Genomic DNA, 24,792 nt, shown 5'->3' on the forward strand with positions numbered 1-24,792 from the left:
TGCAGTTATCTCAGTGATCCGTCTGCACTGTGATTCTCTCACACACACGGCTCTCGCTCTGATTGCTTGATGAGACTTAATTAAAGTCTGCAGATTAAAGCTCAGCTCCACAGGCCCATTGAGGAGTGCTAGCTCGTCTCCCAGTCCCCATTCAGTCCTCATTCAGTCCTCATTCAGTCCCCATTCAGTCCCCATTCAGTCCTCATTCGGTCTCCATTCAGTCCTCATTCAGTCCGCATCAGTCTTCCTCTAACCAGTACATGCTACCTAGCTGCCACTGAGGTTGGGGCCCAGACAGAGAGATAGACAGACACAGGAAATGTCTTTATCAGCAACGTGAGTATGTAACAATCAACGACAAGGAGCGACTAGGGCTCTTGTTCATTATCCCCGGGGTGTAGTGAGTGTGTTGGAGGTGGTTCAGTGAAACGTTGTTCATGTGATGAGTAACTTCACCTCACCTGAGACCTATACAGACCTGTGTTAGCTCCCAGAGAAAATGCCTGCAGGCTTTAGCTTAGTGGGCTAATACAGTCTTAAGGTACATAGACAACCCGGTCTAATAACCAGCCAGATACAGGATCATCACAGATACAGGGTGAGTCATGGGAGTACAAACCACTATAAGGTTATAAGGTCATGGACAGACCATTGTAGTTAAACCCCTGAATGACACAGTCATAAATACTATGATTGTAAATTGATGCAGCTTCTAACATCCAACGGATGAGAACCAATAGGTTCATATGATTTCACAGTCACCATATCAGAGCAATTCATTACATTCAGATGTTGCTTGGAGCATGAAAACGCTATTCCATTACCATCACAAACATTCTTCAGAAAATTGTACTTTGCCTCCCTCTAGCGGCTCGAGCAATCAACGGCGGCAGATTGTTTTGGGAGAGCGGTCAGGTTGTGCCTGCTTTTTTATGCATGAGTAATGCCGGCAGTGACAGCCAAGACTTTAGTCAAGGACGCGTCCCTGATGCATATTTATTATAGTAAAATAGAGAAAGAGGAGAGAGAGAGAGCAACTCAGGTACACACTGGAGCGCATTATTGGGCGTGGGACAAGAGGAGGGGATGAGGAGGGGGCGTGCTAAAGGTTTTTTTTGGTGCGCGAGAAAAGCCGCTTATTCATAACACCCCCAGAAGCAGGTGTAGGGCAGGCCACCTAGACACATGCGTTGCATTGTTCTTAAATTAAAATCTACACATCGAGACCAAGGGGTTTCCGGAGGAATTAATTGCACCGGGAAATGGTTTCGCAATGTTAATTGACATTAGATGCGCTTCTTTTGTTCACCCGCATCTATACTTCCCGTTGTGACTGTCGAGACACACTAGTTAGGTGCGATCGCAAATGACTTGACATAGATAGTGGTGGTCGCAGTTAAACACTTTCTTTCTGAAAAATAGAGGAAGAATTGAACACGATGACTGACCAGGTAAGGTGACATACCTTTTTCTTCCAGCATCACCTCGCTGTTTACGTGCGCCAAACGTTTTCTTTAAGTTCAGTAGGAGATATTGAATTATTACACACAATTGCGGTGTAGGCTACACATCCTCTTTAGTGGAAAGACTCAAGAAAAGAGCCTCGCAATAAGTAGGCTAGCATTCTAGTAGCACGCTGGCACTTTGTTTATGTTCACAACTCACTCCATCCCCCTCGTCTGTCGTCTTCAAAAGATGCGGACACTCAGTTGTGAAATGTACAGTATGTAGGACCTACATCAATTAGTCTTTTTTTTTTCTTCTGTCTTTTAGAATAAATGTATCTAATTAGTGTTATTATTATTATGTTGCAGTATAATTACTCTAAATGTGAAATTCCAACACTGCAATTGAAATGTGAACACCAGTGGGTGAAATAATAGTGGGCCTAATTTATTGCACTTTAGGGGAAACACCATAGTAGCCTAGAAGCAAGAGTAGGCTAATTGACGTTCTACAGTGATAATATTAATATAGCAACACAGCATTGCCTTTACTGTACTATAATAATTGTTGTTGTCTGTGTTTTACTGTTTACCCTAGTTATCACCTGTCAGTCAGTCCGGGTGAGATTAACTGATGACATGCTCCCCTCACCCTTGTCACACAATCTTCTGTGTCTTTCTTTATCCCTCCCCTGCTTCTCCTTGACCATGATTAATTAATTAGACCCTTTCAATTAGTCTAATTGGTTATGTGGCTGAGTCCAGCAGTACACTCTCTCTCCCTGTGTGTCACTGAGAGGAGTGGAGCCTCTCACTCAGCCACAGGCACACCTGCTCCTGGCTGGTTGCTGGCTCAGTGTGAGTGCTCCACCTAGACTAATTGCTGTATTAATATTGATGGAGGTCATCTGACTGACCTGGTGCTGTATACACCCAGAGCGCTCCCAGCAATGCTTTTGTTTAAGGCGGACTGTTGGCAGTGTTCTCCTAAGTGTTATTGTTGAAATCAGAGGGCAGTGAAGTGTGTGTGTGTGTGTGTGTGTGTGTGTGTGTGTGTGTGTGTGTGTGTGTGTGTGTGTGTGTGTGTGTGTGTGTGTGTGTGTGTGTGTGTGTGTGTGTGTGTGTGTGTGTGTGTGTGTGTGTGTGTGTGTGTGTGTGTGTGTGTGTGTGTGACATGCAAGGATGGGAGGGAGGAGGGGTCATAGACATTCATGTTTTGACCTATTTTCTGCTAATGCATCCCAGAGTCCCGTCAGTCACTAAGCTGCACAGCAGGGTTTCCTACCGCTACACAGATGATTCAAATAATTAAAGGTGGGTTATTTGAATCAGCTGTGAAGTCATAGGGGATGGCGTATGGGAAGTCCTGCTGTACAGTACCACCCCTTTTACATAGTATATTACCTCTCTCTCTGATCTCTCTCTGTCTCTTGCTTCATCTCTCTCCCTCTCACACACACACTCTCTCTTTCTCTCTCTCCCAGTCCTTGTCTCCGTAGTAGAAGGCCTACTGTATCAACTATTTTTGTCACATGTAACACTTCCTCTCCTGTGTTAACATGCTCTCAGCTTCATTCGCATGAGGGTCATGTCCATTGGGGTGCGTACTCACTACCTTTCCTGTCTTTTACTCACTGCCATTCTTGTCTCTCTCAGTACAGTATGTTTCTCACCACCGCTCCCCCTCTGAGAAGAGGAAGCACACCTCTACCAATCAAGCACCAGCTGAGGCGGGAGGAGGCTGTATCAGAGGACCATGACTGGATACCAGGGATTGACGAACCGGCCACGCTGCCAATCAGTGACGCACTTTGCCGGGATGAATCATTTAGTCAAGCGCCGGAGGGGTATCATGGGAGTGCTTTAAGGATCGTACTACTTGGGCAGAATGGGGTTGGAAAATCAGCACTCTCTCTGGCCCTGGCTGGACTGTCAGACAGCTCACTATCTGTGGACTCTGAAACAGCCTGTGGTAAAGTTATTCTGTGGTGTGTGTGTGTCGTGCGTGCTTGCGCGTTGGAGTGTGTGTGCAGTGTGCACATTGTATCTACTTTATGTCAATTACCTAATGTCAGCTGCCACAAAAGAGCAACACCAATCTGAGTCGTGATATTGAAAGTTACTTTTCCCATTTGAGTGCACTCAAGGCTGAGCGATAACAAGACCAACCACCATTCGTCAGCACGGTGTGTCATTATGCTGTCTTGAAGGTCAGGGTAATGATAACACCAGTCTTGGGCCAAATACTCAATCAATCAATCAATGCACCAGAAAAGTGATGGGCACACTGCTCTGTAGGAGGTGCTGCCAGAGACATGTCATGAAGAGGCAGTCCACACAGGATGTAGATCCTAGGCTGCTTGGAGAGTCGAGTTGTTTTCTAGTGTTTACCTCTTTCTGTAACCTCAATGTTTTTATGTGGGCCACCCTACTGTAGTCTACAATAACCTTGTTCCAGATCTGGGACAACTCCTCAGGCTGTCATTGTGTAATACCAGGTATGGGCCCAGGTTAACTGGACCAGTCAAAATGGGCTGAATGACTCCCTGTACTGTATATTCACCTCAAAGCATTTATGAGCTTGTGTTTTGAGTGTCACTATGTTGACGTGTGTGTTTGTGACGAGCATGTTTGTTTCCAGGAGAAGGCTACGAGCGCACGGTGTCAGTTGACGATGAGGAGAGTTCAGTCATCATTTATGACAACTGGAAACAGGTGAGCTATTTGTGGCACACTACACTGACTGACTTTCTATTCATGTGTATGTGTTGTACCACCTCTCCATACTGTCTTGTCTTGGTCTTTCTGTCTCTTTCTCTCCGAATGCAATTCACTTTGCCTGTATTCCTGTTCACGCTGCTGTATTTTAAATGGAAAAGTCGTTTTTTCGAAATCTTTCAAATGCCAGGAAGAGTGTGTGGGTGCGTGCGTAGGGTTGCAGAATTCCGGGAACTTTAAGTGAAAATCCTTGGGCTTCCAGAAATGCTGGTTGGAGGGTACCGGATTTCCAATTTATTCCCTCCTTATTCTGGGAATTTATTGAAAGTTGAAAGAATTTTCCAACCCTACTTGTGTGTGTGGCCACCTTGAGGCAGTGGCAGACAGGTTTTTATATTATCCCTTTTTATTTAAAAAATGGTAACTTTTACAAAAATGTTTAATTGCTTTCATTCCTGTGATTTGATGCAGATATTTGTAGGGCGGTCATGCCAGTTCTCTTCATTTACCTATTACAAACGGCATGAATGTGTGCAATCCTCTCTATAGGCACAATTTGAATGAGATGTTTTGTCGTATTCAGTGAATTTTAATGAGGCCAGAGGAGCACAGCTGCTCTAAGGCTCATCTGTGTTATGTGGTGTGTGTGTGTCACTGAGGATTTCATTATGATGAAGTACACTGTAATAGTTTAATATTAACCATGTAATGGCCTTCTGTGATGATGGTACAGTCAGTGCAGTGCTATGTATACAGCCACGTGACCTAGGGCTCAATTCAATCCGTATCGTGGAAGTTCCGCGCTATAGCACGATTGGAATTTTAAAGGTAATTTCTGTCATATGTAGCGTTTACCGTGAATGCAGACTGCGAACGCGGGAACATTGCCTTTACATTTCAATTGCGCTATAGCACTGAACTTCTGCGAATACGGATTGAATCGAGCCCCTAGTCTGTCTCTCTACCAGAAGTCCAGAGCCCTATGGTTTGAGGAGTTAGCTACGTAACTTTTGTCAACTCGGGATAGCAGGTCTAGCTCAGGGCTGACTCCATTTATCCTGAATGAAGTTGTCTGAGCCGAGAGTTGAGCGCCAATAAAATCAGATTCCGTCCCTCTCGCGAAGATTGCGCCATCTTCCCCTTCATTTGAGGAAGACGAGCGATTACATATTTTATTAATCACACGTTTTAATTTTTTTTTAATAGTGTTGTTAAAATGCCTATCACATTACACATTTAGTAAAGACAGAATGCATTTGAAACTTCATGCACAGTAAAACTTTTGTATGACTTAATACAACTATTGTATCGATGGGAAGAAAGAGAGGGGAAGGTGCATTGCTAAGCACACAAGACGGCATTAACCTTTTGACTGCAGTGGGCTAAATCAGGGTCACACAGAGTGATTCTTGGTAGTCTTAAAAAATCTACTTTGGAACAAAAGTATACGCCTCACTCACATGGTTATGGGCTTTAAAAAAAGAAACCTGTACCATGTCAGATCTAGAGTTTAAATATTACATTTTGAATCCCAATATGACACGTTATATACATCACAGAAGACTGGAATATGACAAAACTGTTTGACATAGAAACACTAGATTTGATTAACTATGCAATTATGAAAAGTATTCATGACATTCCACCCATGAGGCCACTAGATGGCGCGTTTGGTCATTGACTGCAGGAAAGGGGTCTACCAATAAGTAATAAAATAAAGAAGGCCCTTAAAGCCTGTTTCACACACTAGCCTGCTGAATTTGCAAGATCATTGTTCTTTCACCTAGATTTTGGCACTGACTCGCTCATGGATTGAAGGTTCAGCATTGTCTCAATGAAGAGTTTGGCGTTCAACTAGCCACGTGCGACATGCACACGCAGCTACAAGCGATAGGTGGATGAGCAATATCCACCATCGTAATATGGATGAAGCCTTAGCTGGAATGTGAAGCTAACTGAAGCTGACTACCTTTACAAAAACCCTCAGTAGATCTAGCTTGCATTGTAGGATACCCCTCAGGAGTCCTCCTTGGTTTACTGAGTCTGAATTATTTAAACCTAGCTCAGGGGAACTCCATTTAAAGGCATTTCTCAATATCTTTCACTTCTTTATAACTGTCTGATCTCCCTTTCTCCAGTACCTCTCTCTCTTTCTCCTCACTATCTCTTCCCAAGTTGACCTCTTTCCTACAGCTGTGTCGTCATCTCAAAATCCATCTCCCCCTCTTTTCTCACGCCCCCCTCTCTTTCGTGTTCTCCCTGTCATACTCAGAACTGACCCCTTTTTTGTTCAAGTTAACTCTCTCTGAAAGTCAATTACATTTGTTATTCTCTGCGTGCTAATGCAAGTGCTGGTATTAAGCCATGGCAACATAAGCAAGCCAGCGGGATTTGGAGCCGCTCCAGCCCAGCAGCAGCAGAGAGCGAGAGGGGACTGGACCAGCTCCCTCTCCCCCAACACACACTCATAGACACGTACGCACGCACACACACACACGCGCACTGTCACTCAAACACACCCACCCACACCCTCCTTTCCCTGCTTATGCTTGCGCCACGACAAGCTGCCCATCAAATCAAATGACCCTTGACACTGACAGGAGCAGCAGAGTAGAGCAGTGTGTGTGTGCAGTGTGCAATGACCCCAGAGGATTTTGACTAGCTCCCGAGTCCCTAGCTAGTCCCCTTATCCATGGGTGCCCCACCCTCCCCAGGTTACCATGGTGACCAGTGGACTGAACAAATCCCCCCTCATGGGTCAAATCATGTAGAAGCATTGGGCTACAAAGCTTCTGGCTCCCCGGGGAAAACACTGGTTTTATTATAGCTTCATGTACAGTACCTCTTCATAACCAAGCTAATTATAGTCAACAAATAGATAACTACTGTATATTGTTCCTTGATTCCCAGCTGATTCACACCAGCTGCTACTCAAGTTGCAGCTTCCATGTCAAAGCAACCGAGTCTCACACTAGGCAGCCCTCACAGCCACATCATCACAGAAGATTTTACTGCGTACACACACACACACACAGCGGCTCTCCGAGTTTCTCTTCAGCTAGCCATGGGACTTGGAGTGCTGTTGACGTCAGGCAGAAGAATGGCTTAAATAAGTCATCCAGCTTCCTAAAATAGCCAGCGCATGCTTGGCTGTGACCTGACCGGCCGAGGATTTCCTCTGTACATGTTACATTTATTGTACCGTTGGTCGTTCTGTGTACACCACAGCCAATCAGCCACCATCTATCATGGTCAATGGGAGGAGCCAAGGTGTTTTGATGGCTCTGGGTTGACTCTCTAGGACTTCCTCTCTCTAATAACAGGCTAGTTTCACCTGTATTCACCACCAGGCTTTCTCCATGCTGGAGGGCTGAGCCAGCTGTGAGTGAATGGATCTCAGTGTGGAGCCATTAATTACTACACAAGTCAGCCTCTCAAAATACACTGTCTGTCTGCAGGAGGTGTCCATAATTATTTAATAACTATTAAATAGTTATACTAGAAAATCCTGGATGGACTCTGAGGTCAGTTGTAGTAAGCCAGTATATACGCTACATTACCAAAAGTATGTGGACACCTGCTAGTTGAACATTTCATTCCAAAATCATGGGCATTAATATGGAATTAATTTGCTGATATAACTGCCTCCACTCTTCTGGGAAGATTTTCCACTAAATGTTGGAACACTGCTGCGGGGACTTGCTTCCATTCAGCCACGAGCATTAGTGAGGTTGGGCACTGATGTTGGGCGATTAGGTCTGGCTCGCAGTCGGCGTTCCAATTCATCCCAAAGGTGTTTGATGGGGTTCAGGTCAGATCTCTGTGCAGGCCAGTCAAGTTCTTCCACACCGATCTCGACAAACCATTTCTGTTTGGACCTCGCTTTGTGCACGGGGGCATTCCAACTTGTAAGTCGCTCTGGATAAGAGCGTCTGCTAAATGACTTAAATGTAAATGTAATTGTCATACTGAAACAGGAAAGGAAGTTAGAAGCACAGAATCGTCTGCAATGTCGTTGTATGCTGTAGCGTTAAGATTTCCCTTCACTGGAACTAAGGGGCCTAGCCCGAACCATGAAAAACATCCCCAGACCATTATTCCTCTTCCACCAAACTTTACAGTTGGCACTATGTATTAGGGCAGGTAGCATTCTACTGGCATCCTCCAAAACCAGATGGTGAAGCGTGATTCATCACTCCAGAGAACGCATTTCCACTGCTCCAGCCGACACTTCGCATGGTGATCTTAGGCCTGTGTGCGGCTGCTCGGCCATGGAAACCCATTTTATGAAGCTCCTGACAAACATTTATTGTGTTGACGATGCTTCCAGAGGCAGTTTGGAACTCGGTAGTGAGTGTTGCAACCGAGGCCATAAAATGTGTATGCGGTTCAGCACTCGGCGGTTCCGTTCTGTGAGCTTGTGTGGCCTACCTCTTCACGGCTGAGATGTTGTTGCTCCTAGCCGTTCCCACTTCACAATCACAGCACCTAAAGTTGACTGAGGCAGCTCTAGCAGGGCAGAAAACTGACTTGTTGGAAAGGTGGCAACCTATGACGGTGCCACGTTGAAAGTCACTGAGCTCTTCAGTAAGGCCAATGTTTGTCTGTGGAGATTGCATGGCTGTGTGCTCGATTTTATACGTCTGTCAGCAATAGGTGTGGCTGAAATAGCCAAATCCACTAATTTGAAGGGGTGTCCACATACTTTTGTATATATAGTGTATTAGCGGTTTTGTAAGGAGACGAGGATGTGTGTGGTTTTTAGATGGTGTGTTTATTTGTGGAGGGCTTTTTGGTGTGTAAAATTGTATTTTCTAGTAAGAATTTTGGGATGTGTTTTATGTCTATATTGAGAGGTCAGTGTACAGTGGTGTGTACAGGTATTTGTGTGGAGATATTTGTCTTTACAGTAGTGTGTATATTTGTTAGACTGCACTGTTGTGTATTTATGTAGACAGGTCATTCTGTTCTTTGTGTGTGTGTGTAGACTGGTTGTTGTGACCGGCTGTTGTGCATTTGTGTAGACTGGTCATTCTGCATTTGTTTTTGTTTGTGTAGAGAAGTCGGTCTGCATCGTTGTGTATATTTATCAGTCTCTTGTTGTGCGTATTTGTGTAGTGAAAGATCAGTCTATATCGTTGTGTATTTGTGAAGGGAGGCGGCAGTTCTGCGGTGTTGTGTGACGAGGTCAGTTTGTGGCGTTGTATATTTGTGTATGTAGAGCAGTCTTATGTGTGTCTGTATAGAGCGGTCGGTATCTATTGTTGTGTGTCTATGCTACGTGTGTGTGTGTACGGCCGGAGCTGGCCTCTAATGTCAGCCCGGAGGGGTGTGGTGCCTCGACGCAGCCCCAAGAAACCAACTCAGCTCCACTAAAGAGTTACATCCAATTATCAGATTTTGACTCCTCAACCAGAGGAAGGTCTCTGGGCCAATCTATCTCCGCTCCTCTCTCTCTCCCGCTCCATTCATCTTTCTCTTGATCTATTTAATTCTGTCACTATTCTCTTGTGGTGCTGGACGATCTGGACCCTGGACTGATTCTTTTTTTCGTCTTCTTTAAAGAACGACTGAACTTTCTAATTTGGCCTTGTTTCCAAGCTTGGTCATTAAGAAATGCTAGCGGCCATAACTGAAGCCAGAGAGGAAGAGGCGAAGCGAGAAGGTTTACTCCGCCCCAAAATCCTGTTGAGCAGATCATGAATTATTAAGCAAGTGAGGAGTTTTTATATGGGCGGCAATGAGAAAGTCGAATTTAGTCACGCTTACGTCAGGCTTATTTGATCTAATAGAATTTTCGTAATGCTTAGGTTGTTACGAGGGTATTGACATAAGTGTGATGCACATGACATCCCGGCGACCTTGAGGAAAAAACACTTTATCAGAGTTGTCCCTGTTGAAATTCGAGAAGGTCTATCCATATTCATGAGGCTAGCATAGCATCTCACTCTCCGTTGAATACAGGCGGTTGATGTCAACACCCCCCTCATCAAATATTCAAAAACGTATTCAAATAACGAGATGTGTCAACCAATCCAAAGAGAGGAATAGGCGGGAGCTTGAGAAGCATCTAGTCATTATATCCAGTGTCACTGCTGAAGCCAAACGAGTTGGCTTATGGGTGTTTGATGTGGGTGTTTCTTGGGTTTGTCGTTGCCATTAAATCACAACAAACAAGGACAGTAGTGAGTACAGTGAGGTAAGGTAATCTAAGATAGCTTTGTTATGGAGAGAACAAAGTTTTGAAGTTGAGGACCTTTCCCCTCCTTACTTTCTCGCCATCTCAAGATGGTCAGCTACATTTTAATCATTTATCTGATTATCCTGAGCAATTAGCATTAAGTGCCTTACTCAAGAGCACATCAACAGTATTTTGACCTAGTCGGCTCAGGGATTGAAGCCTTGGGTTACTGGCCCAACGCTCTTAACCGCTCATCTACCTGCCGCCCTAATTCAGTTCTATTTGTAGGCTAAAGCCTGCGCTGACTTGGTGTTTAGCCAAGCTGACAGCAGCTAGCTAGCATAGCTTGATGATAGCTGCAGGGTCAAAAGCTTCACGTTCCTAAGCGTGCACACACTGAGGACCTGAAATGGTCTCGCCACACCGACATTGTGGTGAAGAAGGTGCAACAGCGCCTCTACAACCTCAGGCGACTAAATAAATGAGTCATGGCCCCTAAGACCCTCTGCAGACGCACCATTGAGGGCATTCTGTCGGGCTGCATCACCCCCTAGTATGGCAACTAGTATTTTTGTTACACTGTTTATACACACGCCGCATATGTAAACTCAGCAAAAAAGGAAATGTCAATTTTTCAGGGCCCTGTCTTTGAAAGATAATTCGTAAAAATCCAAATAACTTCACAGATCTTCATTGTAAAGGGTTTAAACACTGTTTCCCATGCTTGTTCAATGAACCATAACCAATTAATGAACATGCACCTGTGGAGTGGTCGTTAAGACACTAACAGCTTACAGACGGTAGGCAATTAAGGTCACAGTTGTGAAAACTTTCTACTGACTCTGAAAAACATCCAAAGAAATATGCTCAGGTCCCTGCTAATCTGGGTGAACGTGCATTAGGCATGCTGCAAGGAGGCATGAGGACTGCAGATGTGGCCAGGGCAATAAATTCCAATGTCCGTACTGTGAGACGCCTAAGACAGCGCTACAGGACGGACAGCTCAATGTCCTCAAAGTGGCAGACCACATGTAACACCTGCACAGGATCGGTACATCCGAACATCACATCTGCAGGACAGGTACAGGATGGCAACAACTGCCAGAGTTACACCAGGAACGCACAATCCCTCCATCGGTGCTCAGACTGTCTGCAATAGGCTGAGAGAAGTTGGACTGAGGGCTTGTAGGCCTGTTGTAAGGCAGGTGCTCACCAGACATCACCGGCAACAACGTCCCCTATGGGCACAAACCCACCGTCGTTGGACCAGACAGGACTGGCAAAAAGTGCTCTTCAATGACGAGTCACGGTTTTGTCTCACCAGGGGTGATGGTCGGATTCGCGTTTATCGTCGAAGGAATGAGCATTACACCGAGGCCTGTACTCTGGAGTGGGATCGATTTGGAGGTGGAGGGTGCATCATGGTCTGGGGTGGTATGTCACAGCATCATCAAACTGAGCTTGTCATTACAGGCAATCGCAACGCTGTGCGTTACAGGGAAGACAACCTCCTCCCTCATGTGGTACCCTTTCTGCAGGCTCATCCTGACATGACCAGCATGACAATGCCACCAGCCATACTGCTCGTTCTGTGTGTGATTTCCTGCAAGAATGGAATGTCAGTGTTCTGCCATGGCCAGTGAAGAGCCTGGATGTCAATCCCATTGAGCACGTTTGGGACCTGTTGGATCGAAGGGTGTGGGCTAGGGCCATTCCCCCCAGAAATGTCGGGGGAACTTGCAGGTGCCTTGGTGGAAGAGTGGGGTAAAATCTCACAGCAAGAACTGGCAAATCTGGTGCAGTCCATGAGGAGGAGAAACACTGCAGTACTTAATGCAGCTGGTGGCCAGACTGTTACTTTTGATTTTGACCCCCCCCCCCCCCTTTGTTCAGGGACACATTATTCAATTTCTTTTAGTCACATGTCTGTGGAACTTGTTCAGTTTGTCTCAGTTGTTGAATCTTATGTTCATACAAATATTTACGCATGTTAAGTTTGCTGAAAATAAACGCAGTTGACAGTGAGAGGATGTTTTTTTTTCTGAGTTTATTTATATACTGGATTCTTGACAGCTCTCTCTAATATAACTACTGCTGTACATACCATTCTTAGTTTATCTTGTGTAAATCCCCCTGGTGTCATATGTATAGATTGCATTTTGATACTGCTGCTATTTGGATTTGTTAATTGGATTTGTTCCTGCCATTCTTGATTTCTTGCCTTTTTTTCTTTGTAATTTTCTTTACATTTTAATTGTTTGACATTTGACTGCATTGTTAGGAGCTAGTAACATAAGCATTTCACTGCACGACTTTAACACCTGCTAAACTGTGTACGGGACCAATACACTTTGATTTGTAAAGACATGTTACTGTGGAAACGGTATCAACTGCCAGTTAAATGCCCGGTCTTGAGTCAGCGCAGCTGTCCTACAACACAATATGCTATAACTGGCTAGTTTGGTCTCGAGACTGACTTCATGACCAAAATGATCCTATATACACTTTGTAGTAAATGTTTACACACCAATAAATGTTTCTGACTCAGCCATGCCACATAGACCATTTTCAAGAGGAAAAGTTGGTTTTTAGGGTTAGTTTCTCTTTAATCCCAGTCCCTGTTTGTGTTCCGGGAAAGGGTGTGTGTGTTTTAGATGTTATGAGATGAGATTCCTGAACTGATTTCCAAGTTCAGGCTGTAAGCTGCTCTACGTTGAGCTCTGATAACTCATCTTGTTTTTTGTAAAGAAGTGGCTTTAGGGCAAATAGATTTATAGTGCTACAGAGTTTATAGTTTGACACAGGAGGAGAATACAGGCAATGACACTGTCTGGGAGGCATTTATAAAGCGATTACATTATATTATACATGTCAGGTTGCTGTTGACGGCTTTTACTCAGGAGTTGAATAATATATGGTGACATACGCTAAGTGACAAGTTAACTGACTCTCACAAGCTCGCCTAATGTTTATGGGTGTGTGCATGTGAGAGGGTAGTACACGTGTGTGTACTCGCACGTGTGTGTGAGGCGAAGGCTGTGTGCCCTGACAGATGGCCTGGGCCGCAGCAGTGAAACAGAAGAGAGAGGAGCTGACTGACTAAAGGAGGACAAACAGTGTTGAGTTAGCAAGCATCCCTCTGATGGAAAGCCCTTTTACGTTGTCACAGTTACTCTGGAGTGCTCTCCGTCATGACGCCGCCAATCGATCTGTGACGTGGCCGTGTTTCTCTTCGCTGCTTACAAAGATTAGTGTCTGTCTCTCCCTCCACAAAGCCTGGTAGTTCTGCTCCCCCTCCTCGTCCCCCGCGCCCAGCCCAGAAGGTGACAGGTGGCCAGGCTCACTTCCGCGCCACTAGCTCCCCTCTCCTCCAGAGAGAGATGGAGTGGGTTCCGGAGACCATGGATTTCCTGCTGTGGGGGTGCAATCCTCTTTGGCTCGTGGGGAGCTGTGAATTTTTCAGGCGGAGACTCTCCAGAGGGCTGAAATTCGTCTTCAGGGTCGTGTGGATGTAGGGCACACAGACAGAAACAGACACAGGCAGACATGGCTGGCTATGGTGGGTTAGGAGAGGGGGGAAGGCAGCTCCTCTCCTGTGTGCCTGAATGAATCTGAGAGGCCTTTCCTTCAGAGCCAAAGCATACTATAACTGACTCTATACTGACTAGAGGGAGGGAGACATTAATGGAAGCCCAGTGAAACAGTGTTTCAGTGGGAAGAGGACACTGCTAAAAGGGTCAGAAGCCAGTTCACAAGGGCAACGTGTTGTTTTGGAATTGGGACAAAGCCCCTGTCAGTCCACTCAGCAGAGTACGTAAATACAAAAATGCACACTGAAAAGTTTCTGTTTTGGAGATGAGGTTTTCATCCGACAGTGACGAAGTGTGTATCATTGTCATTAATGTCTCTCTGTGTGTGTGTGTGTTTTGGTGTTTGTAGGACCTGTCCACGCTGCAGTGTGAGGTGGTTGTCCTGGTGTTCTCTGTGACAGACAGGAGAAGTTTCCACCGCACCGCCCAGCTCCGCCTCATCCTCAGGGAGTCGCTGCCCCACACTCCCATCATCCTCGTGGGCAACAAGAGTGACCTCGTCCGCTCTCGGGAGATCAGCACAGAGGGTAGGGAGGACGCCCTCGTTATACTGTAAAACACCCTCCGTTGTCACTCGGGCGCCCAGAGTGTTTTATAATGTACCTCCTATCAATCTACTGGTCTCTCCTTTCCACCTTGAACCACCATTCTCATGGGGATCTTGTACAATGCATAGAGATGCAGTATTGCATAAAAATGGATGCAGTACATACTTAGTCGATGCAATGAACACGCCCCCCTCCCCCACCCTTTCCCAACCATTTTCATTTTAAAACCGGCAGTGCCTCGTAACACTCAGCACAGCATGGCTCCCTCGCTTTCCTATGAATATTGGTTTCTGCTTTCTACCCTTTTCCTCTGTCTGTCTTGCCTCTGTATTATGCCATTTGTCACCTATAACTGTGTTTCCATTTGAGAGCCAGAGCCAGTTTATCTGTGATCACCAAAAATCAATTCCTGGCTGCTGTGAGGAGCATTATGGGAAGATAAATGTTTTCCATTGCAATCTCCTTGTGGGAGAAAAATTGACCCATGGTTTTTTATTTTTTTTATTTTTTTTATTTAACCTTTATTTAACCAGGTAGGCAAATTGAGAACACGTTCTCATTTACAATTGCGACCTGGCCAAGATAAAGCAAAGCAGTTCGACACATACAACAACACATAGTTACACATGGAGTAAAACAAACATATAGTCAATGATACAGTGAAAAAAAATAAGTCTATATACAATGTGAGCAAGTGAGGTGAGATAAGGGAGGTGAAGGCAAACAAATATATGTATAAATAAATAAAAATATAAAAAGGCCATGGTGGCGAAGTAAATACAACACAGCAAGTAAAATAAAAACTAAAAACACTGGAATGGTTGGTTTGCAGTGGAAGAAAGCGCAAAGTAGAGACAGATAACAATAACAATGTAATTGTTACCGAATGAAACCATAAGCACCAGTTTGGCGCGGCGATTCACTGCGAAATGGCTTCCAGTGGATTGAAAAGCACACATTCTCTAGGGCCAGGGAATTAGGTTGGCTACCTTTTTTTTTCTTTTCTTTTTTTTCTTTTTGTTTCTGCGAACCATTGTTCCATTCTGACATGATGCACAAAGTTGATTCTGGAACTACATGAATCTATTCTAGTGTAAATGCCTATGTCTATATCTCTGTAACCTCGTCCGTAATTAGAATGCAAAACTCATAGTCACATAGCCTACAGTAATCAACAGAAAATAGGACACCGACCCCCCCCCCCAGTTGTTGTTTTCCTTTTATTATTATTATTATCCCATCATACCTGTTCACAATTAAAGCAGTGACCTCTAACTACTTTTATAAACTGGGTGGTTCAAGCCCGAATGCTGATTGGCCCACTGAACCCGAATGCTGATTGGCCCACAGCCATGGTATATCGGATCGTATACCACGGGTATGACAAAACATTTGATTTTTACTGCTCTAATTACATTGGCAACCAGTTTATAATAGCAATAAGGCACCTCGGGCAACTCCGCATTGCGTTGTGCGTAAGAACAGCCCTTGCCGTGGTATATTGGCGATATCGCACACCTCCTCGGGCCTTATTGCTCAAGTATACGTGTTTATGGACACGTAGCTCTCCCTCCTATCTCATCCCCTGCAGGGTTACTTCAGCTGTGTGCCTCGCCTCCTGTTCTGTGTTGTTTTTGGAGGCTTCCCCCACTTTATTTGGATGATCTCTCTAGCGCACAGGGCTATCACTATCTTAACGTGTGTGTGTGTGCACGCCTTTCACGTGTACCTCTGCCAGCACGCACGCACACACACACACACACACACACACACACACAGACTCGCACTTAAAAGTACCAGCCGGCAACCACATTCTCACACCTCTCCCTACTCTCTGGGTGGTGTGGGTGACACTGCTTGTGCTGTCTGGAAAGCTGTGATGAGGGGGATGAACCGGGAGGAGAAATGCCTGGGATGTCCATGCTACAAGGGCTGGTGCAGGAGTATGTGAATAAAAGTGATTGAGTGGGGATGGTTGTGTGTGTGGGTGTGAGACCTATTGTTTTGGGTGAAATCTTTTTTTAAATTTCAGTATAGGTTGTCTAGCCCACCATAAGACGTGGAAGGGTGTCTGTTGTGCATGAACTCATGCTCAGTCATGGGTTCAGCCTGCAGTCAGCGAGATCGACAGAGATAAATAGAGAGAGAGAGAGGGGAAATGAGAGAGGAGGGTTGTTCTTAGGATACTGCTCCTTACCCATGTACTCAGCATATTCCCCATCTGAGAGAACTGCAATAGTAAAAATGCTACATCTCTCTTACCCTTGCATTCTGACAGGCCTTTGGTATCCATCTATCTATGGTATTCTGAGTCCTGACTCCCTGGCTGATATTTAAGCATGAGTAAGGAAGTGAACTTGCCTGGCTGGTGGACAACTCATCATTCATATTCTGCTTGCGGTTGAGATTGGTGCCGGTCATAAAATGTATTGATGGAATCACGGTGACGTTTCTTTCTCTCTCCTGTCACAGTACACAGTATGTTATTCATTCATTTTCCAAGTGAGGGTGAAGCCGTACCGTCTTTGATTACACATTATGTAACAGTATAACTTTACGGCGTCCCCTCGCCCCGACACGGGCGCGAACCAGGGACCCTCTGCACACATCAACAACAGTCGCCCACAAAGCGTCGTTACCCATCGCTCCACAAAAGCCGCGGCCCTTGCAGAGCAAGGTGCAACACTACTTCTAGGTTTCAGAGCAAGTGACGTAACTGATTGAAACGCTAGTAGCGCGTACCCGCTAACTAGCTAGCCATTTCACATCCGTTACACTCACCCCCCTTTCAACCTCCTCCTTTTCCGCAGCAACCAGTGATCCGGGTCACGGCACCAATGTAACAGTATAACTTTACGGCGTCCCCTCGCCCCGACACGGGCGCGAACCAGGGACCCTCTGCACACATCAACAACAGTCGCCCACAAAGCGTCGTTACCCATCGCTCCACAAAAGCCGCGGCCCTTGCAGAGCAAGGTGCAACACTACTTCTAGGTTTCAGAGCAAGTGACGTAACTGATTGAAACGCTAGTAGCGCGTACCCGCTAACTAGCTAGCCATTTCACATCCGTTACAATTACACATTGACTGATGACAACCTCGTCTCCAAAACAGAACATTTTCAGGAAATGTAACCTCAGAAGCTATTGTAAATACATGTTATTGGTCAATAAATGTCAAACAAAAAAAGAAAATTGGCAAAAAAATGGAGTTACGAGGTTGTCATCATACTGTGTGCTGTTTAGTCTGTATTCTCTCCCTCCTTTGAGTGCAGGGACAATCTTTTCCTCTCGCGCTCTCCTCCACCCCCCTCTCTCCCGCTTTGTCGCTGCACCTCTCTCCCCCTCTCTCGCTCACCTTACCTTGTAGCATCCCTGCTCTGGGAGTCTGCTGTTGGAGTGCTGTGAGGGACACAGAAGCCCTGCTGAGTCATAGAGAACAGTGGCCAACCCTCACATCTCCTCCTCCACGCCAGCCAGCCACTGCCACCGCTACACTATGTTCTCATGTTGCTCTCATCTCATTGTGGCTCATCCCTGCCTCAGCTCAGCTCCAATTCAATGTTATTTTCATTTCACTCTTATCAGGTTGAGACTCCATTCAATCAGTTATATGTAGTAGATATTAGGATAAGCCCAGCTGATCTGATCAGATTTGTTCCTTTCCACTAAACATGACTTATCATGGTATCTCTATTCTCTACATCCCCACCCCTCTATCTCTCCCTGTTCCAGAGGCCCACTCCAGTGCCATGATGTATGAATGCCAGTATCTGGAGCTGTCTGCCTCCCTGGACCATGGTACCACCGAGCTGCTGGAGGGAGCGGTGAGGGCTGCCAGGGGAGACTGCGTTGGGCCGGGCTGGACGGAGGGGGACCCTGGGGCGGGGCGCAGGGAGAGTCTGACCAGCAAGGCCAAGCGCTTCCTGGCTGGCCTGGTGCCGCGGTCCTACGGCCGAGGAGACCGGGACAGGGGTCAGTACAGAGTGATGAGCAGACACCGGGGCAGCAAGATCCTCCGACAGAAATCACGCTCCTGCCATGACCTCAGTGCAATGTGACACATCAGACGGACCGAGAGAGAGAGAGGAGGTGAGGTGTGTGAAAAGGGGAGGGGGAAAAATTGAGGAAAACAGAGGATGGGAGATGAGTTATGGAGGGACAAACTGGGACGGGGGATGGTGAGAAGTGTAGCAATGGAGAGGGAGGGGCCGTTAGAAATGAAGCTGTACCTTAGGGAGCGAGAGTGCGAGAGGTGAAGTCATTAGAATAGCAGGATGAGATGAATACTAGTCGACTCATTATGCAATGTAGAGGGGGAAAAAACAGTCACATTGGAGAAAGAATCAAGAAAAAGGGGATTGGGAAATGATTGTGCAAGCAGGAAAATAATGAGTGTCAAATAAACACACACACACACACGAGGCACGTACTGTCTAATTATGTAGAGACTGATAGAGATCTAACGTAGACCTAGGGCTGTATTCAATCTGGATCGCTGGAGCGTTTCAGATTGCGCGCTACAAAATGTATTGGTCATTTCCGATTGAGCCGACAGATGCAGCGTTTACCGTGAATGCAGTCTCCGCTAACGCGATACGGATTGAATAGAGCCGACTTATATAGTCCCTGTTTTAAAAGCATGTTGTTACACAGTGAATAGAGTTGCAGAGAGAGAGGACTTGCCCCCGTAGGCTCATATAATAATAACAATGTCTTGTATTCCCATATTGGCCGGTAGCTACAGTATACTGACAACCCCCCCCCCCCCCCCCCCCCCTGTGATCTCCAATGCAAGGCCCTTTATAAAAGCCTCATCCATACACTTTTTATACTGTGGGTTCAGAACAGATTTCATGTCGCTGCATAATCCCTTTAAATCAGGTATAGATTTGGGATATTTTTTTTCTACAGCAACCCCACAGAGAAGAGAACTTGGTTGGAGCGGGTCATGTTACAGTAGCTATTCTGAAAGTAAATGTAGACTCAGGTCTTGTGGTTATATGAAATCTGGCCACCTATCCCACTACACTCACCTTTACACTGACTCCATGGTAAACATCCCTGCACTCAGTTATGATCCTATAATAGGGTCTGGAGTTTTTCCTCACCAGGAAAAACTCCAGGCCCTACCTATATATGCAGCTACTGCAGAGCCTAGCGATAAGTAAATAGCTCTAAATGAAAAGAAGCAATACTTGTAACTAGGGCCCAGAGTTTTTCCTGTTCACATGACTTGAAAACCTAACCAGGGAAAACTCTGGTCCCTATGTGCAGACACAGACTGGCAGAACCCACTCAACTAACTCCTGGCTGAGTCAGAGGACGTTGGGTTGCTACAGGAAGACCGACAAAGATGAGGGTTGAGGAGATGACGAGAGACTCAACTACCTGTGGCTGTTTCATGTTATATTGTTGTTTTTTTTACCTGCTGAAATTGTATACACACACTACATACATACAGGACATGTGCATATACGGATAACTACCAAAATAAAGGAAACACCAAGATAATAGTGTCTTAATAGGGCATTGGGCCACCACGAGCCGCTAGAACAGCGTAAATGCGCCTTGACATAGACTCTACAAGTGTCTGGAACTCTATTGGAGGGATGTCACATCGTTCTTCTACGAGGAATTCCATAATTTGGTGTTTTGTTGATGGTGGTGGAAAACACTGTATCACTGATCTTGATAGCCAAAATAATAGTAGCCAAAATAATGGTCATGTATAAAAATGTGCATTTTTATACTTGCCCAATGTTGTAGTTGAGTCACTAAACCTGTGAGGTCGAGTCTTGAGTCCCTATGGCTGAATTCGAGTCCGAGTCACCAATGGTCGAGTTACGTCCAATTTATAATAGGTCTTATTATGCAAGTATTTCTAGTCACCACCAGATGGCAGTATATTGCCACTCCCTCATGTGGAAACCCAACTAATGTACTATTCATCACTACCTCACAATTTCTACTCAATACCTGTGTTTCACTACTTATTTACTACATAAATGAATGGTATGTCAGGCTCTCAACTACTTTTTTTGTTATCGCCCACTGACATTTGTGTAGGTTTTTTTTATTGCAGAGTGAACTGAAGGGAGACTGGCTATGGGATACAGGGCGGAATTTGAGAGGGTAGAGCAAGATGACAAATTCAAAGACGGCCTACGTTTCTATAGTCTAGGAGAGAGAGAGACAAAGAGCTGGACTGTTTTACTATTAAACTCAATACTATTGTTTTCAATTTGGTAAAGCAGACAGAGCTAAATAGTAGGCTGGTGGTTACAGGGAAGCAAGAGAGACACTTGCGCGATGTGTAGCCTATGAGCGGAGCCAGAGCGGAGCCTGACTGCCCACAAACATCGCTTGCTCCCCCGCAGCTCACAAGCTGATGCCTCCCACTGCTAGAGAGCAGAATCCTCGCTGCTCTGCACACCTAGTGCCACTTATATTCTGCTTCTCATAGTAGCCTATCCAGTCCATGTGCAAAGTTACAAGAAGGCGAGTCCAAGTCAACAATGGCATCCTGGTCTCAGATCATTTTGTGTTATTCTATATGTAAATCTGAGACTCCCCATTTAGTATGCTATGTTACGTTTCATATGGTATGTATTAATTTTTGGAGGCCCATCCAATTCATATGATATGTTACGAATTCCAATTTGTTGTGGCTAATGTTAGCTAGCTGGCTAATGTTAGCTAGGCTATGAGTTAGGGTAAGGGTTGGGTTAAAGGGTTAAGGCTATGGGAAGGGTTAGTTAACATGCAAAGTAGCAAGTCGTTCAAGTTGCTAAAATGCTAAAGTTGTCCATGATGAGATTTGAACACACAATCTTTGAATTGCCAGACTTTTGCGTTATGCACCCACCCATCCACCCCGACCAATCACCGTCCTTTCATTTTTGCCTTAAGTAACCTTCTGTCTTATGTAACCATACCTAACATATCATACTAATTTGAGTGTCTCAAATTTACGTTTACTTTGTTACGTCTAGTCTATGAGACCAGGCTGCCAATGGTCGAGAAGTTGAGTCCAAGTCCGAGTCACCAATGGTCGAGTCCAAGTTGAGTCACAAGTCATGAAAATCGGACTCGAGTACTACAACACTGACCCTAAGCATGATGGGGGATATTAATTGCATAATTAACTCAGGAACCACACCTGTGTGGAAGCACCTGATTTCAATATACTTTGTATCCCTCATTTATGTAAGAGTTTCCTTTTATTTTGGTAGTTACCTGTACATGAACTACCATAGAACAGAGCATTACTGTGGGGGCTGGCCACACAGGCAAACACAACAATAAGCGTTCTGGAAACGTTGCTTGGATGTCTTGTCAGCGTGTGGCAACTACATTGACATACATTAGCTACATATGCTCACTCATTTGTCACTGTCTATTATTACACACTCTTGTCTTTCGAAAGATAATAAATTCATTTTGTTTGACGTCATTGATGAGTGTTATATGTTCTTGTCTCATTTGTTTCACACAATAGTGTTAAACTAACGCAGGGATGGGCAACTTTGATTGGGGTGGGGTCCACAAAAAAGATGAACTCATCTTGCGGAACTAAATGAATTATACCAGTAGCCAGACATAGTCTTTTAGGGGCCCTAAGCGAGATTTGGTTGGTTCCCCCCCCTATACCTCGCTGGCAAAACATTTTACTGGCCCCCGTCTTGAAGGCGGAGAGTTAATGTCTACACATTTGCCATGGGGCTTTGAGAAAATGTTGCATCTTTAAAGCAAATGTTGCATCTTTTTTTGTATTCTACACATTTTGCCATAGGGTGGAGATTATTTTCTCTCTCAATTTATACCAAATTTCATGCTATTCTACTAATTTTGCCATGGGGCAGACAGAAGTATTAACGTTTTACAGAAAATCTTCTGCAATTTTATAAATTTTTACCATTTTAAAACTAATTTTGTGAAATTCTACACATTTTGCCATAACTTATGCAACGTTTATATGATAACTGAGTGAGGGTGACTAACAAAATCAATGGGGTCAGGAGGTCAGGGCCCTGGTCGGTATTCGGAATATGATTACTACAAGTGTAGCTAGCTGGCTATACTAACTTACCAATGTAAATCATTTTTGCTGACATGGTTATTTGAGTGACTGTCAGTGACTAACTGACAATTGAAAAACCGCTGATCCACAACCAAATTTCAAAATTACACCTTGTGTATTCTACTGTTCTAACTCTCAACAGTAAGTTGAGACCCCGACTGAGCCGCCAGTTGCCCATCCCTGATCTAATGTTTAGTAATGTCTTTGTAAAATAAAGTCATCCTAAAAGCGTATTCTGTAAATATTATAAAAAGGCTATTGAGGGCAGGTATGTGCCCTAGTTACATTTTCTGCTGTGTCAGTTCTTCAAGCAAAAGTACAACCTCAGCACTTTGGGAGATAACTCCAATGTCAAAATGTTGTACTCCTCCAGAACTTTATTGGCCCATTAGTCTTCATCAAGGACAAGTGTCTTGGCATTTGCCACTGTCCCATGGTGTACCAACACTTACAAAAGCAGTGGAGTGTCTCAGAATTGAACAGGGCTTTCTGCTTTACCCTTGTTTGTGGGCAAAAATAACATCATACATCATGTTCCCTTTCCGAGGGGAGTACACAGCCAAAGTCACAGACACAGATCTATTGGTGAAAGATAAGTTAGCTACTGATGTTCATGGATGCTAGCTGGAGTATTTCAATTAGCTACAGATGTTCATGGATGCTAGCTGGAGTATTTCAATTAGCTACTGATGTTCATGGATGCCAGCTGGAGTAGATCCAGGTGAACTCTTGATGGAGTGGGAAGATGGGGGAGGGGAGATGGGGATGGAGGAGTGACGGTTGCTTGGAGACTGTTGTCAAGGAGACAAGGAGTCCCAGAGTCCTATGGCATCTGTCTTTTTATTTGTTTTAGCATCTTTTGGAGTAGGTTGTTTGTTGTCTTTCTAGAAGACAGAGGGACAGGAATAGCTAGCAGTGAGGTGCAGTCTGTGGTAAAGTAAAAGTAGGCAGGAAAAGGATAAGCACATTTTCAGCCTAGGGCTAATGAGAGCTTTTTAAATACACACATCTCTCTCAAACATTGACTGTGCACACACGCCTGAACACATTCAGAAATATACACTTGTGAAACATCACATATACATTAACATATCAAAATCACACCAACTTAAAAATACCTGTGGATCCACCGTCACACTGAACACACACGGCATAATGATAACCTGCAATTTTAGACTACACGGGTGAAGCTCAGAGGGGAAATAAAAAATGAGACATGATTCTTCACTGAAGCCCTGCTCAGTCTCAAATCGTGACCGATGCCAGATACCTTCTCTCCCTCCTCTGCTGACTCATTCTCCGGGCATAGCCGAAACAAACTGGGCAAATGAGCAGGAGGGATGGGGAGAGAGAGGTGTAGTACTATCTATGCCAGAGATCATTTTCATTCTGACTAATCTTAACAAGTAAACAACTTTTTAGTCAATTGGAGTACTTCTAAACACGCTATGCATATGTGTGTGTGCTTGTGTGTTATGAAAGAGGTCATTTAGCACGAGGGGGATGGATTACAGATGAAGGCAGCTGTACTATGCAACTAATAGCTGCCATGTACTGAAGTAACCAAGACATTGAGTAGCATTGAGTGATGCAACACAGAATCCCAGGGGAATGGGTGGGATTTAAATGCACGGAGCACTGCCTCATTGTACCCCAAAGGTCAGTGTTCTGCCGTCTCTCATCAGTGCATATAGAGCTGATTTAGGAATACACACTAATAAACAACACAGAGCTTCTGAGGATAGAGGAACACACCACTAAACCCAGTGCACTGTGGCTGAAACAGGTTATTCTTATTCGTGCAGATGTGGTTGCATAAGAATCGTGCCCCACAGAGTAGAAACAGCTCATCAGGCTAAGTGATTGCATTGTGGGAGCAACAGTGGCAAATCAACCTCAGTATAGTCTGAATGCCCACTAAATGGCCACTAAACCCCCTTAATGTTGATTAATAGCAGGTCAAGAGGAAAGAGTACAGCCACGTGGTTCTTAAGCTCTTTTTGGCTAGAGAATTCAGAATGGGTTTACGACATTAGTACTGATTTGAATGGTTGGACATTTGTTGGGAAAAAATGGTACGCAATATGAAGGGAATGAACTAAACTGGCCGTATTTATGTAACCAGGTCAACATTACAGTTCATTGTTTGAAACTAGTCCAGGACCTCCATCATAGAGAACAAAGCTTTGAGTTCAAAGTCAATAACATATCATTTATTTTACCGCCAA

General features: G+C 44.8%; 1 protein-coding gene across 2 annotated transcripts; it reads left to right on the forward strand.

Annotated features, from left to right (window-relative positions):
* Positions 1-1,154: 1,154 nt before the first annotated feature.
* Positions 1,155-21,937, forward strand: LOC139559758 (GTP-binding protein REM 2-like). Of its 2 annotated transcripts, none has more exons than XM_071376087.1 (6): positions 1,155-1,451; positions 3,102-3,417; positions 4,087-4,160; positions 14,284-14,461; positions 18,217-18,573; positions 19,759-21,937. In XM_071376087.1, exons 1-5 carry the CDS (start codon positions 1,440-1,442, stop codon positions 18,540-18,542), a joined length of 906 nt encoding a protein of 301 aa, XP_071232188.1. In that variant the 5' UTR covers positions 1,155-1,439; the 3' UTR covers positions 18,543-18,573; positions 19,759-21,937. The 2 variants fall into 2 exon arrangements, with proteins under 2 accessions (XP_071232188.1, XP_071232189.1); XM_071376088.1 differs by having other exon boundaries at positions 1,293-1,451; positions 18,217-18,578; positions 19,759-19,869.
* The last annotated feature ends 2,855 nt before the right edge of the window (positions 21,938-24,792 follow it).

The sequence above is a fragment of the Salvelinus alpinus genome, chromosome 30 (genome assembly GCF_045679555.1).
Source record: "Salvelinus alpinus chromosome 30, SLU_Salpinus.1, whole genome shotgun sequence".
Classification (NCBI taxonomy): Eukaryota; Metazoa; Chordata; class Actinopteri; order Salmoniformes; family Salmonidae; genus Salvelinus; species Salvelinus alpinus.